At 45.6% G+C, this 15337-nt stretch overlaps 1 protein-coding gene and 1 pseudogene across 4 annotated transcripts in view; both read left to right on the forward strand.

Moving 5' to 3' along the window:
- LOC113024569 (uncharacterized) overlaps positions 1 to 8429 on the forward strand; it is a 29302-nt gene extending 20873 nt beyond the window's left edge. For all 3 annotated transcript variants that reach the window (XM_080302540.1, XM_080302539.1, XM_080302541.1), the window contains exons 7-8: positions 3958 to 4375; positions 7036 to 8429. In XM_080302540.1, the coding sequence (XP_080158666.1) occupies positions 3958 to 4375; positions 7036 to 7667 (1050 nt within the window). In that variant the 3' untranslated portion in view covers positions 7668 to 8429. The remainder of the gene's footprint in view (positions 1 to 3957; positions 4376 to 7035) is intronic.
- A 160-nt stretch (positions 8430 to 8589) lies between these two features.
- On the forward strand, positions 8590 to 11692 carry LOC145429271 (uncharacterized; annotated as a pseudogene). Its single transcript, XR_013909509.1, has one exon. The product of XR_013909509.1 is annotated as an uncharacterized LOC145429271 (transcript).
- The last annotated feature ends 3645 nt before the right edge of the window (positions 11693 to 15337 follow it).

A 15337-nucleotide genomic window follows, 5' to 3' on the forward strand; every position in this document is an offset into this window, starting at 1 on the left:
GCTGCCGGGTGAACGATCCACGGTGAATGAAATCCATGTACCTGCTCTCATTTCCTGTTTTAGCTGTTCGGCGGTTGTTCAAATAGTTTTGTGAGCTTTAAGCTGAGATTCTGGCATTTCTGGAAAAATACATTTATATTTAAAAATCGGTTCAGGATTTATTGAATTGATGTCGCTTTATTCAAACTAAAATCGATTTTTTAACCCGCCCCTACTAATAACAGATTAAATGCCATGTTGAGGCTGTCATTTTTAGCATCTACATGGATGTTAAAATCACCCACAATAATTATTTTATCTGAGCTGAGCACTAAATCAGATAAAAACTTTGAAAAATCAGACAGAAACTCTGTGAGGCCCAGGTTGTCACGTCTGAAGGTGAAGCAGACGGCGTGGAGTGAGACCCAAAAACATGATGGAGGCAGAGTGAGGTGATGAACGAAACACAAGCCATTATTTGGCTGAGCAAAAGTACAAACAAAAGCAAAGAGAGAGAAACTAACAAACACCTAAACTGGGGTAAGCTAAACATTACACACTACCTGAAACATCGAACTAGAACCTGGGATTCTGAGATCTGATTTTCACCCAGGTGTCATCCACATACCTGAACCAAGGACTCGGTGGTGTTCCAGTAACATCTGATGGGAAAACACTGTGAGTCAGGCCTTCATAGTGGAAGTGCTTCAAGGAAACCAGTACTGATGGTGAGAAATGGAGAGAACAACGTACTGGACAAGTTGAAATCGATAATTATGATGACTCCAAATGCGATGTTTGATTGAAGCCGTCATGTCTTTGTGAGGCAGAAATAAGGTGGACACACAAAATCTCCCCTGTTCTAAGCATGGAGCAGAGGCTGTAATGGTTCTTGGGGATTGGCACTGTTGCCCAGTTAATTATAGTCCCAGTAACCACCCTCTGCAAACACATCGCTGATGTCTTCACAGCATCATCAGCCTCACCCTATCCCAGCATCGCCCTGCATCTCCTCCTTCACTACATCCATGAACCTCCTCTGAGGTCTTCCTCTTTCCCGCTCCATCTTCATCATCCTATGTCCAGTACATCCACCCTCCCTGCTCTGCACATGTGCGAACCATCCCAGCCTCTAGTCCTGTCCATCCCGCTCACTCGCAGTGAACACCTGAGCATCTTCAGCTCTGCGTCCTGTCTTTGTGTCAGTGCCACCGTCTCCACATCATACATCACAGCAGCTCTCACTGCCATCTTCTAAAACCTTCCCGTTCACTCTCGCAGCTATCCTTCTGACACTCTTCTCCACCCACTCCACCCTGCCTGCAGCTCTCTCTGGATGGTCCCAGGTATTTAAACTCATCCTCCTTCACTGTCTCTGCTCCTTACATGTTCACCTTTCCTCTGGTCTCATTCACACACGTTTCTGCTGACTTTCATTCCTCTACTCTCCAGGCTCTCCTCCACCCGCTCCCTCATCTGCAAACATCACAGTCCACAGAGACTCCTGCCTGACCTCATCAGCCTGTCCATCAGCGCTGCAGGTCCCTGATGTAATCCCACCCCCAGCTCAAGCCCACCTGTAGCTCCTCCCACACACAGTACCACAGTTCAGGCCGTCTCTCCCTTTATACTCATAGACCTCACACCTCCACACTCCTGCTGTTCCCTCTGACTTGCTGCCTGTCTTCACACTTTCATCTCTGTCTTCATGTTTGATGTGGTGAAGGTTTTAAGCTGGATGACCTTCCTGACACAACCCTTCTCACTTGTTCAGGCTTCGGTGTGCCTCCACCCACACGTATCAATGATTTACACTGTAAACCAGTAAAGGAAATCTAAAAACTGTGGTTTTTATTATCAACCATATCTTGACTTGTTTGTGTTTGGACACAGACAGAAATATCACCCTCACCATAAACCTTCAGCCCCTGTTCTGTGTGCTGTAGTTGGTTCAGATGGTTTACAGTGACCTACAGTCAAACAAACAGAACTGCATGCAAACATACTAGTTTACTCAAAACACTGCAATACTCTGAACTCCAAAAGTAAATGGATTTTGCAGTTTTCAGTCATCTTTGGTCCTGTCCTGTACAGGACAGCTTTCATCTGTGTTTGTTATGCGACTGAACTCTGACCTGTGAATCATTCAGGCATGAACCAGGGTTACATCTACACACAATAGTCAACCAATTGTAAAGGGAGGCTGTCACTAAAACCAAACAAATGTCAAAGATGACAGTTTCACAGGCGTAATATATTTTTGTTGTGTCAAGAAAATTCTCAAAGATCTTTTAGCCAGTAATTTTGCAAAGTGTGGATGACGAGAGAGGAAGTTCCAAACCTAAAAAACTGCAGCAGATCAACAGTATCTGAAAGCCATGTCAGTAAGACATGGGACCTGAGAGATGCATCTGGACCTGCACCTGACCAATGACTGGTCACTAAAGCCTCACCAGAAAAGGTTTCAGTGGCTGTAAAGAAGCCAGAGAAAAGGATCAAGTGTGAACATTAAACAGGAACTGGACTGAAAATCAGTCAAACAGGTCTGATGAAGTGATGACTTTTACATGCTACTTAAACCTCTAAGATCAAATGGATGTCACTATGGAGCAGGTCAGGACAGAGGTACAACAGTGAGGGTCTACAGCCATCTGTAAAACACGGTAGGGCTTCTGGCGTGGTATGGCTACATTTCAACCACTGGTGTTGGGATCTTGTCAAATTGGTGTAATTATAAAGACAGAAAAGTACCATAAAATTCAGACCAACCATGCAGTTGCATCTGAAGAGCATCTGATGGACAGTAGCTTCATTTTTCAGCATGGCAGTGATCCCAAATATGTGAAGTAAAAGCATATCTGGATAGAAAAACACAACGCTGTCAGTCGTGGATGGACCTCCCCATAGCCCAGACCTCAACATCACTGAAGCAGTTTGGGATAGTCTTTTACAGAACAAAAGGCAGAAACATCCAAAGAAGAGCTGTGGATGTCCTTCAAGAAGCCTAGAGAACTTTTCCTAAAGACTACTTATAGAAATGACAGAAAAAGAGGAACATAAATGTGCTCATACCAAATATTGTACTAAATACTTCAGCATCATCAGACTTGTACAAACTGTGCTAAACTGGGAAAATCGAAATAGGTGCAGCAATTTTCAATAAATTTAGCACTGTTAAAGTGCTGAACTAGTGCCATGTTATCGTAAACACAAGTTAAATTGAATTGCAGTATTTTCTAGATATTTCCCACCAGGACCTGTAATGGAAAGTTTCCAGGACTCATTGTAATCAAATGGCAAAACCCCCTGACTCCTTTTAAAAGGAAGAAGCAGCTACATTTTCCTGAAGTCTATGTCTGAGAATCTCCCTTTGTCTGAGGAAGAAACGTCTACCAGGTCCTTGGTTCCAACCTGGACCAGGGCAGGGCTCCCTATGCTCTAGGTGCTCCAACATCTCCCCCATCAGAAACATTCCAGCTTAATCCTCTGGTCAGTGTACCATTGACCACAGAGCTGGCTGATAGCTGGACTCCGCTGTCACTGCGTTATGGTTTATGATATAGATATAGAAATGAATTTTCCTGTAGGGATCTTCATGACCTCATCTTTTTTTTCTCTAACCAAAGCAGTCCAGTGTAACACTGAGTGAAAAATAAAAGTGTTGTGCTGTCTGTGGCATCGTCATCATACACAGACGGCACTTTCGCTCTAATTAGAGGACACGCGACTCAGCCTATACCTTCTGACTACTAAAGTAACCACACTGTGACTGTTGTGGCAGCTCTTCTGTCAGTGGAGCACGTACACAGATTAGTTTGTGGCTTCTGTTACATTTTCTGTTACATTTGTACAGAAACTATAATTCTCTGTACATTCTCTTAAGAAAAGGATGAGCAAACTTCTGTTAGTTTCAAACTTTCAACCCAGTCCTGTAAGCCTGTGTCATGAAGCTTGGTCCTTCTTCTGCTCTCCTTCCAGGTTGCAGTACCTCAAAGGACCCCTGCAGAATCAGAAGATATCAGCAGCATTGTGGCGGCCCAGCTGAGGGTACCAGACACCAACATGCCAGCCAACCCAACCAAGCAGCAGCAGCAGCAGCAGCAGCAGCAGCGATGCAGCAACAACCCCACGAGCTGTGACTACTCTCTCTTTGAACTGGAAACCTTCTTCACCCGCTGGGCCCCTGATAGTGACCCTGTGTCAGCTCCTGGTGGCTCTTCATGTGCATTTGTTCCTAACAAGTCAACTGAACGTGACCAGGATAGAGTTGTTATCATAGACACTCGTCGACAGCCTTGGCAAGTGCTCGATCCACCACAGACCTCGACGTCCTCGGCGTTGAAGCCGAGCGGAGGGCAGAGTTTCTCCTCTGCAGGCCGGCTGTCTGCATCACAGGGTAACACTTTGTCTGCTTTCCTCAGTACGGCCTCTTAATGCTGTTGTTTTGCTCTGCCTGTGTACACCTTCAGATATTTGGATCACTTTATTGATGTTCCATCAACGTACTTAAAACCAGTAGTGTGTGCTGTCAAAGCTTCCACTGGTGCCACGTCGGAGTGGTCATCAAAGTGATAGCAGACAGGTCGACAGCAGACGGGTGATTGTGTGCTGGACTCATTCTTGAGCCACACAACTGCACTCACATTTAACTAATAATAATCTGTATGAACAGTTCCAGTCCAGCACTGAAAGAGCGCTTATAAAAATAACCAATGATCTTCTTATGGCAGCTGACTCTGGTTTACTTTCCATTCTTATTCTCCTCGATCTGAGCGCTGCTTTCGACACTATTTCTCACTCTATACTTCTCAGTAGGTTGGCCTCTATCGGTCTCTCCCATACTCCACTAGCCTGGTTTAAATCGTACCTGTCTGATCACACTCAGTTTATTCAACTCAAATCCTTCAGTTCTCAGCCCTTCCCTCTGACCACTGGCGTGCCCCAGGGATCTGTCCTGGGCCCCTTCTTTTCATTATCTACCTTCTTCCACTTGGACATAAATATAATATCCAGTTTCACTGTTATGCCGATGACACCCAGCTGTATCTGTCCACTAAACCTGATGCTGCTCTTCCCCCGTCCTCCCTCACCCTCTGCTTAGCTGAACTAAATTCATGGTTCTCTTCTTATTTTCTTAAACTCAACAGTAACAAATCCGAGCTCCTCTTGGTCGGCTCTAAATCTACATTATCCAGAACCAACAGTTTCTCTGTTACTATCAATAACTCGCTGGTCTTCGTTTCTTCCTCTGTGAAAAGCTTGGGTCTCATCCTCGACAGTACTTTTCGATTCACACATTAATAATGTCACTCGGTCTGCATATTTTCAATTGCGCAACATTAATCGTCTCCGTCCTTTTCTCACCCCACATGCCGCTGCCATTCTTGTCCACAGCCTTGTTACTTCCAGGATCGATTACTGTAATTCACTTCTTTATGGTCTTACTCAGAAATCCGTCCACAAGCTTCAACGCGTCCAGAACTCTGCTGCCCGTATCATCACCAGGACCTCTTCTGTCCACCACATCACTCCTGTCCTGCAGCAGCTTTACTGACTCCTGGTCAAATATTGCATCAATTTCAAAATACTCTTGTACACATTTAAGACTATTCATCATCTCTCTGATCTGGTTCAGATCACCGCCCCATCTCGGTGTCTCAGATCTTCTTCTTCTCTTTCTCTCTCCGTCCCCTCCCCCTGTTTTGCCACCATGGGGAGCAGGGCTTTCAGCTGCTCCACTCTGGAATTCCTGACCTCCTGATTTAAGAAATATCACCTCCTTCTCTCTCTTTAGGTCCCAACTCAAAACTCGTTCAAAACAGCTTATCCCACATAACCTCTCCACTCTGCTATTTTAAATTTGTTTTATGTCTTATGCTTTTATGATTGTGTAAACTGCTGGCTTTTATGTTGCTTTTGTTATTCTGCTGTGTGCAGTGTCCTTGAGTGTTCTGAAAGGCGCTTTCAAATAAAATGTATTATTATTATTGTTAGTTAAGCTTTCCTTTACACACTGAGGTCATTGTGGCAGCTGTTATTGCTGAAGCCTGACAAAAAGATACTGGTGATGAAAAGTCTCTATTGTACTATTGCATGCTTTAGGGTCTGAAGATGCTAATGTCACAGTCTGTGGACCAGCAGAGTGAGTGCAGTGAGTAGGACGCTGAGTTTAACAAATCAGAGTCAGAAAGGGTTTTATTGCCAAATGTTGAGCAGGTTTACAACATTAGGAAAATTGCTGCGGTACTTAGTGCAAACATACTGTCAGATAACGCTTAAATAAACAGTAGAAAGATATATACATGATATATACATGAGTGCAGGTGGTGATCAGTGCCAAACATGGAATGATGCAGTGAACACAGCGTAGGGTCATGTGTTAGTGGTGGGAACAGTCATACGGTTATTGTTCGTGTGTCCAACAGCAGAGGGGAAGAAACTGTTCTTATGGCGAGAGGTTCTGGTGCGAATGGACCGGAGCCTCCTGCCTGAGGGGAGCAGGTCAAACAGACTGTGTCCAGGGTGAGAAGGGTCAGCTGAGATCCGGGCTGCACGCCGCAGTGTCCTGGAGGTGTACAGGTCCTGCAGAGATGGGAGTCTGCAGCCAATCACCTTCTCAGCAGAGCGCACAACACGCTGCAGTCTCTGTTTGTCCCTGATAGTGGCTCCAGCGTACCACACGGTGATGGAGGAGGAGAGGATGGACAGCCGTTTAGTCGCAACATGAAGTTCAAACTGAGGGATCAACAACCTTTGTGTGCGTGCGCACACTTGTTTTAGCTGCTCTCGTTGTTGATTTGCGTGTTTCTGCCGTATGAATTTGTTGTTTTTCCTTGTATGTTTTTACTGGTGCAGCCATTGGTGCTTTTATTTTTAATATATATTTATATTTACTTGTATTACACAGAAATACCATTAAGAGAAATGAGTAAATACACGAACAAGACGAGCCTATAGAGAATTAATAGCGCTCACCTTGGAAAAGCAACCATCACATATAACTGCCTGGCTCCGAGTTTAGTGACAGCTGATTCCTTGTTTTCTCTGGTTCCTCAGGGACTTCTGCACCCACGTCTTTGAGAATGCAGGATCCAGGATCTTCCCAGCCTTCCTGGAGGAGAACACCAGCACAGGCTCAAGTGCAGCAGCTTCAAAATGGCAACACTTACTCTCAACAGGAAAGCACCGTCCCTCCCTCACGAATCACACCGTCCTCCAGCACAGGTGCTGTTAGTAAAACAGGTAAAACCAAGACAGCTGGGGCTCCACAGTCCTCTCTATCAGTCCGGGGAGCTGTAGCACCGCTGGCCAGCACTGAGGTGGCCATCGCCCCACAGCATCGGACAACTCTCCTCACTAACCTTAATAAAAATCGTGCCGCATGCACTTTGCCCACAGAGCGCCGCAGGAAGAGTTACGTATGTGGAGCCTGCGGAAAAGCTTTCTCTGGCCTGTCCAATCTAGAGGTCCACAAGAGAGTGCACACAGGCGAGAAGCCTTTCCGCTGTGACACTTGTGGGAAGCACTTCTCTGAGGCTGGAAACCTGAAAAAGCACCAAAGGGTTCACACGGGGGAGAAACCCTTCAGCTGCAACCAGTGTGGGAAGAGGTTTGCTTGGATCTGCAACTTGAGGACACACCAGCAGTCTGCCACAGGCTGCGGAGCACAAGCCGGGGCAGGGCTGTAACTGCTGATGCTGTTATTATTGATTCAAAGGGTAGTATAACTCGGCCCAGTGACAGTTTTTTGTGTCCCTGGTTATAGTCGACCCAGTTTAGCTCTTTCTCTGTGTTCCTGTGGGCGTTTTGAAACTTTTCCTTTGTCTCCTGGGTCCTCGGAGAGCCTCTCCATGGATGCATGGCACAACCTAAAGAGAGTGCCAGCTCTCCAGGACGTATACACTTAAAGAAAAGAAGAGAAACTGGAAGAGCTTCACTGAACAGAGGGGGTGGCTCACGACAACAGCTATCAGTGGCCTAAAATGCAGGGATTTCAACCCCCAGTCATACCCTGGCTCCTGTGACTGTAATAATGCCTTGGCTCATGTCCATTAATGACCCATATGATTACAGTAAAAGGCTCTCAGGACCACCGCTGAGGTGACAACCTACATCTTTAACATCATCTTTACCAACCAAAGATTTCCACTTTCCAAGCCTGCGGAGACATTTTGCTAAATATTGTATTTTTGAGCCTGTATATAAACATGTGACCCAGTGAGTGTTACAGGAAATCCAAACTAAACTCAAACTCTCGTTTTTCACTCACTAAAGGTGTATGCTGGACAATTATTTCACCTCAAAAAAGAAAAGTACGCAGAGTCGATTACATGACATTCATCACCATGATGAGTAGTTGGAAACGTTTGACCACGATGTGTATTTGACCACAGTGGGAACACAATCAGACTGAATTAAAGAGCATATAAAGTCTCCTGTGACCAACCTCATCAGATCTAATGTGGTGCTTTCAGCTCTTTTCATTCTTTCCTGTGTGATAGTTGCCCTCTCTCTCTCTCTCTTATTCTGTGGTGAAATCTTCCACTTTCACAGAGTTAATAAATAAATTGGATGTGTAGGCAGAATTCATCTAGAGGGGTGCCGCGTTAAACTCTTCATCCACGGAAGCCTGAAGTCTGTGCTGTAAAGAAGAACACAAAACAATATTTATCAGTGCTAGGACCAATTCTGTTTACATTATACATGCTTCCCTTAGGCAGCATCATTAGAAGACATAGCATACATTTACACTGCTATGCAGATGACACCCAGCTCTATCTGTCCATGAAGCCAGATAACACACACCAATGAGTTAAACTGCAGGAATGTCTTAAAGACATAAAGACCTGGATGGCCGCTAACTTTCTGCTTCTTAATTCAGATCAAACTGAGGTTATTGTACTCGGCCCTGAAAAGCTTAGAAATATGGTATCTAAGCAGATTCTTACTCTGGATGGCATTACCTTGGCCTCCAGTAACACTGTGAGGAACCTTGGAGTCATTTTTGACCAGGACATGTCCTTCAACGCACATATTAAACAAATATGTAAGACTGCTTTCTTCCATTTGTGCAACATCTCTAAAATTAGAAATATCCTGTCTCAGAGTGACGCTGAAAAACTAGTTCATGCATTTATTACTTCCAGGCTGGACGACTGTAATTCATTATTATCAGGAAGTCCTAAAACTCCCTGAAAAGCCTTCAGCTGATCCAAAATGCTGCAGCAAGAGTCCTGACAGGGACTAGAAAGAGAGAGCAGATTTCTCCTGTTTTGGCTTCCTGTTAAATCCAGAATTCAAAATCCTGCTCCTCACATACAAGGTCTTAAATAATCAGGCCCCATCTTATCTTAATGACCGTGTAGTACCATATCACCCTATTAGAGCACTTCGCTCTCGCTCTGCAGGCCTACTTGTTGTTCCTAGAGTATTTAAAAGTAGAATGGGAGGCAGAGCCTTCAGTTTTCAGGCCCCTCTTCTGTGGAACCAGCTTCCAGTTTGGATTCAGGAGACAGACACTATCTCTACTTTCAAGATTAGGCTTCAAACTTTCCTTTTTGCTAAAGCATATAGTTAGGGCTGGACCAGGTGACCCTGAATCCTCCCTTAGTTATGCTGCAATAGACGTAGGCTGCCGGGGATTCCCATGATGCATTGAGTTTTTCCTTTCCAGTCACCTTTCTCACTCACTATGTATTAATAGACCTCTCTGCACTGAATCATATCTGTTATTAACCTCTGTCTCTCTTCCACAGCATGTCTTTATCCTGTCTTCCTTCTCTCACCCCAACCAATCACAGCAGATGGCCCCGCCCCTCCCTGAGCCTGGTTCTGTTGGAGGTTTCTTCCTGATAAAATGGAGTTTTTCCTTCCCACTGTCGCCAAAGTGCTGCTCATAGGGGGTCATATGATTGTTGGGTTTTCTCTGTATCTATGAAGCGCCTTGAGGCGACTTTTGTTGTGATTTGGCGCTATATAAATAAAATTGAATTGAATCCTAACTCATCCGCATATTGAAGTTCCACAGTAACTGCATTATTTGTTTTTTGTCTTAGTGTATTGCATTGCTAGATATTTGTTAAAGACAATACTATATACTGTACGATCCAGGCATGAGTCTCATTAACTGTTGTCTTGAGAGATCCTTCCACGCTGTGGATCACCGACACTACCTCACTGATTTTGGTGATTTGTGGTGTTGCAGAGCTGTGTCACTGCACTTGTGCTCATTATGGACCAATTTCTAGGTTTTGACTAAAAATCTTAAACACTGAAAATCTGTCAGTTCACTTTAAAACTATCTTGCCTGCAGGCGTCTCATGCTACAAACACATATTTCAAACATATTAACTGCAAAAGTAATTGTATCCATGTGTCACGGTGAGGACTCAAAGATAAGACTCTGAGCTAAAGTCAGTTAAATAAGTTTTATCGGCGAAAGAACTTCAACGCTGACGCGATCACAGGAGCTCTGAGAGGGAGAGAGGGAGTGACTTGTGATGGCGGGTGAGTGTGTGTGTGTGTGTGGGGGGGGGGGGGGGGCAGACTGCTGGCAGGTGGAGGAGGTAGTGAGTGGACAGGTGGGAACTGAAGCAGTTCAAAGAGTGCCGGTAAGTGTTCTTCCAATCTTCCAAACAGGAAAGGTCCAAAGTGGCCTCCAGGTGGGATAACTGCTGGGACGCCAACAATGTTCCCTCTAATGTTTCATGTGTCTGAACACAAACTCCCTGAGCGTCCCTTGGATCACTGTGAGCAACAGCAGACGTGCGCACTGTGGTCACGCCAGCATCCAATCCATCCAAATTACATGTTTATTAAAATAATCAAATTACAGCGTTTACATTTATGTTAGACGACTCTTAATTACCTGCTTTTGCCCACTTACAATGAAAATTTAAAAAATCTTGTTCATGACCTGTGCAGCATGTTAACACTATTGGAAGGAAAAATAACTTGAACTCCAATTTTGAAAACACAACTGTCTTTTCTTTTATATATATATAAAGCTCTGACTGTATTATGAGTCTGTGGTCTGGGAGAGAGTCTGTAACTCTGTCTGCAAGTACAGTAAATAATGACCAGTGTTGGGCAATTAATTATATACTCACTTCTTCAAAAAAGTAACTGAGTTATGCAAACAACAAAGTTTTTTGCAGCTGTTTACCTAAAAATGCAGCCAAGGCGTTTTTAAATAAGCATTTCAAACTATTTACAGAACAATCAGCTGTTCTGCATCAGAGAGACCGTGCTAGCAGTGCACAATTGTGCACGCGCGCAGCTTAGAGGGAACGTTGCACGTCAACACCGACATTTTCTTTTTTTTTTTTTTTTGTGTCCCGTTTGGATCTTTAGCCGTCAGAATTGTTGTCTTAAGGCCAAGAAAGATGCCAAGCGGATTTATTTTACCAAGTAGATCATCATGGCCTTGCCATATTGGTCCATTTGATTGACCTTTATAATAATTATGTATTTATTTTATTTTCAGTTCCTACAAACGGGACAGACATGACTGGGGGATAGGACAGGGAGAGAGAATGAAAGAAAGAGAGGGAGAGAGAGAAAGAAAACCAAAGGGGAGAAGAGACGGTGAGAAGGGGGGGAAGAGAGAAAAAAACAAACAAAAAAAAACAAAAAACAAACAAAAAAAACAAAACAAAACTCCTGGGTCACCCGTATGGAGAAAAAAAACAGAAGAGAAAGCAAACAACAAAGAGCAACATAATAAAAAAAAACGGCACCATCACAATAAACTAGCTAGCAGTAGATATCAGTAGATACTAAATATTAAACGATATTGTGCAGCACGCAAGATCAACAGCGCACAATGTGCTTTGAGGCAGCAGCCAAGAAAGCTGTAGTCCGCGTCTGTGAACACCCGTGTGCACACCTGTGTGGATCAGCATGCTTGCATTCCAAAGGTTTCTCCATGTAACGATCTGCTAGGGAGTGTGGGGAGCCACAGCCCCGTCCTCCAGGGCATGAAGCAGGTATGGAGGAGATCAAAACTCCAGACATCCAGAGGCCCCCAGAACACAAGAGACCAAGGAAGACCAACAGAGGGGCAGCCGCGCCACTGTCCCAGAAAGAGCTGAGGAGAGTCCCAGATGAGGGCTCACTCAGCAGCCGCGGAGCAGAAGCCAGGGGGAGTTGCAGTGACGCGCCCGTGAGCTCCGCCGGCAGCCAGCCGTGCCTGAGTGACCGAGCCCCAGGCCGAGAGGCCGGGGGCACCCCACCTCCGAAGTGGCCCGAGCGAGCCCCAGGCTCCAGGCCCTGGGGGTGGGCGTCCGGTGTGTACCCGGACGCCCACCCCCAGACACAAAGAACCACCAACGCACCGACACCTGAGGGAGTCCGCCACTGGCAGGGGAAGTGGTGGTGGGTGGAGATAGGCCTCCAAACCTTGGAGGGCCTGAGATGTCCCCAGAGAGGTGGCGTCTGATACCCAACCTGACATATAGACACAGACATACAGGCACACACAGACACAAACATCCATTCCCCCCCTCATGCTCTCATATGCACTCACTCCACACTCAACCAACGTGGAGACAGACATAGAGAGACGTTGTACACACGATCACACTCCCCAAGCGTACTCTACAAACCGGGTCTAGGTACCCTTGCCCCTGGAGGGGGGAACTGCACCCAGACCCAGGTGGTGTTACCCTTTTCCCTGCGGTGGGGAGAGGCAGACCGCCCCGACTCCGCAGCAGCAGGGAGGCCCCACACTCCAGACCGCAGTCGGACGGCCAACTCCTCCTAGCCCCCCCGCTCCAGCAGGCAGCTGGAGATGGGGAGGGAAGGAAGCGAGGGGCAGGTGACCCCTCCCTGGGGCCAGCTCCCCCGCTGACCCCAGTAGGCACTCCCATACTCCGCGACCCGCCAGGGAAAGGGGGCCCAGGCCCATCCAGACCGGGGCCCAGCACAGCAGCGCCCCCCGGCCCCACAGAGCCCGGGACAGTCCACCCAACCCCACCACAGAGAAAACTGCACCCACCCCACCATCCACTCATCTTCCAGACTACATGAGACAACAGACGCCCAGGCTGAGATCTTCCTCCACCTCTCCTGTATCTCCCCCTCCTGCAGAGAGTTCCTGGGGAGAGGAAAGCTCCTGCTAGGTGTGACAATCTCCCCCACCAGTTGAAGAGCCCCCCAGGTGGCTCGACGCACCGGCGGCACCCTGCTCCAGGGATGGGCCCCCATGCACCCACCCGCCCACAACCCCAGCAACACACAAACCAGGACCCAAGGCCCCGAGGCCCGGCCAGGGCCCCAGCCCAGAGACGGAGCGCCCCCAGAACCTCATGCCCATCCCGGACCCACCCAGGGGCAGACAGGCTACCAGGTCAGTAACCCACGTCCGTCAGCACAGACCCTCCCCTAGCCCCGCTGCACGCAGCCACGAGGAAACAGTCACCTGAGAGCCAACAGAGCCCCCAACCGGACATGACCGCTACCCCGGGTTTAGCCCCCCAAGGAAGACGCCTCCGGGGAACCCCCCGACGCCCTAAGCCTGTCCCTACCCCCACACCAATCACAACAGTGAAGGCGGGACCAAACTATGACCCCCCACCCCCACTAGGTGATGGAGCTGATCAAAGGAGCCCAGAGCAATTGATCTGATGTGGTGGCAGAGGCTGTATCAAGACTAATGTAATCTAATAGATAATTTCTATATTGGTTAGAATTAAGATTATTTTTATTTTTCCAGTTCATGAGGACTGTTTTCTTGGCTATGCATAGGGCAGTGAAAACCATATGGGCTATATTCTTTTCTGAAGTGACATTATCTAAGCTGCCCAACAAACACACTAAGGGGGAAGTTGGAATGTTACATTTCAGACACTTTGATAAGTCTTCACATATCTCGCGCCAAAACTTCTGCACTGGTGGACAGAACCAAAGAGCGTGGATGTAATTGTCTGGTGTATTGCCTTGACAGTGTGAGCAGTTGTTGGAAGATGTAAAGCCCATCTTGAACATCCGATGACCTGTATAGTGCACTCTATGTAGTATTTTGTACTGTATTAATTGCAGACTGGGATTTTTAATTAATTTAAAAGTTTTTAAGCATACCTGAGACCAGAAGTTTTGGTCTAAGCTGACTGATAGATCTGCTTCCCACTTTGCAATAGGAAGGGGTATTGATTCATCTAATTTAGAAAGTGTTCTGTATATTTTAGATAATAATTTGGGGGATTTAAGAGTAAGGAAATGTGCCGCACTTGGTGGTGTTTGTAATTCAACTTGACTGAGGTTAAATTTCTTTTTTACTATGGATTTAATTTGTTGATATTCTAAAAATCTTTTCTTGTTGATCCCATATTGTGCAACTAGTCTATCAAATGGAATAAATTCTGTTCCCTCTAATATATGTTCTAAGTATTTAATTCCTTTACAACTCCATTCTGGGAAATTAATCATATTATTGTTTTGTAATATGTCAGGGTTATTCCAGATAGGTGTACGTTTGCATGGGATTAATGAAGACGCCGTTATTTTTAGAAACTCCCACCATGCTGTTAGAGAAAAGCTGATGTTGATACTTTTAAAGCATTCATGTCTTTTGATGTTTGAGCTAATAAATGGTAGGTCTGAAATCTCTAGATCCTTGCATAGTGCCTGTTCAACATCTAGCCAGGGCTCAACTAAGAAGGTATGTTTTAACCATTCTGAGATGAACTGAAGCCTGTTGGCTAAGAAGTATTGGTGAAAATTAGGCAGATCTAATCCTCCTCTATCCTTGGTTCTTTGTAGCGTTTTTAAGCTGATACGCGGGGGTTTATCTTTCCAAAGGAATTTGGAAATATATGAATCCAGAGATCTGAACCAATCTTGTGATGGTTTGTTAGGGATCATCAAAAATAAGTAATTTATTTTTGGCAAGATCATCATTTTTATAGTGGCGACCCTTCCCATGAGTGATATGGGTAAAGATTTCCATCTAGTCAGATCGCCTTCTACTATCTTTAGAAGTGGGATTTGGTTTAATTTAGTTAAGTCTGAAAGCTTAGGAGAAACATTAATACCTAAATATTTAATATTTCCGGATTGCAGTGGGGCAGAGGAAGAATTATGGAAGGAGCAGTTAATGGGGAGAACTGTAGATTTTGGCCAGTTAATTGAATAATCTGAAACTCTTGAAAACCAGTTTATTAGAGTAATTACCTCAGAGGGGTTGGTTTGTGTGTTTTGCAGAAAAAGCAACACATCATCCGCATAGAGACTGATTTTATGTTCTATGTTCTTGCATTTTATGCCCTTAATTGTTGTAGCCTGTCTAAATGCTGCTGCTAGAGGTTCGATAAAAATTGCAAACAGTGAAGGGGAGAGTGGGCATCCCTGTCTGGTGCCC

Source organism: Astatotilapia calliptera, chromosome 6 (assembly GCF_964374335.1).
Source record: "Astatotilapia calliptera chromosome 6, fAstCal68.1, whole genome shotgun sequence".
Taxonomy (NCBI): domain Eukaryota; kingdom Metazoa; phylum Chordata; class Actinopteri; order Cichliformes; family Cichlidae; genus Astatotilapia; species Astatotilapia calliptera.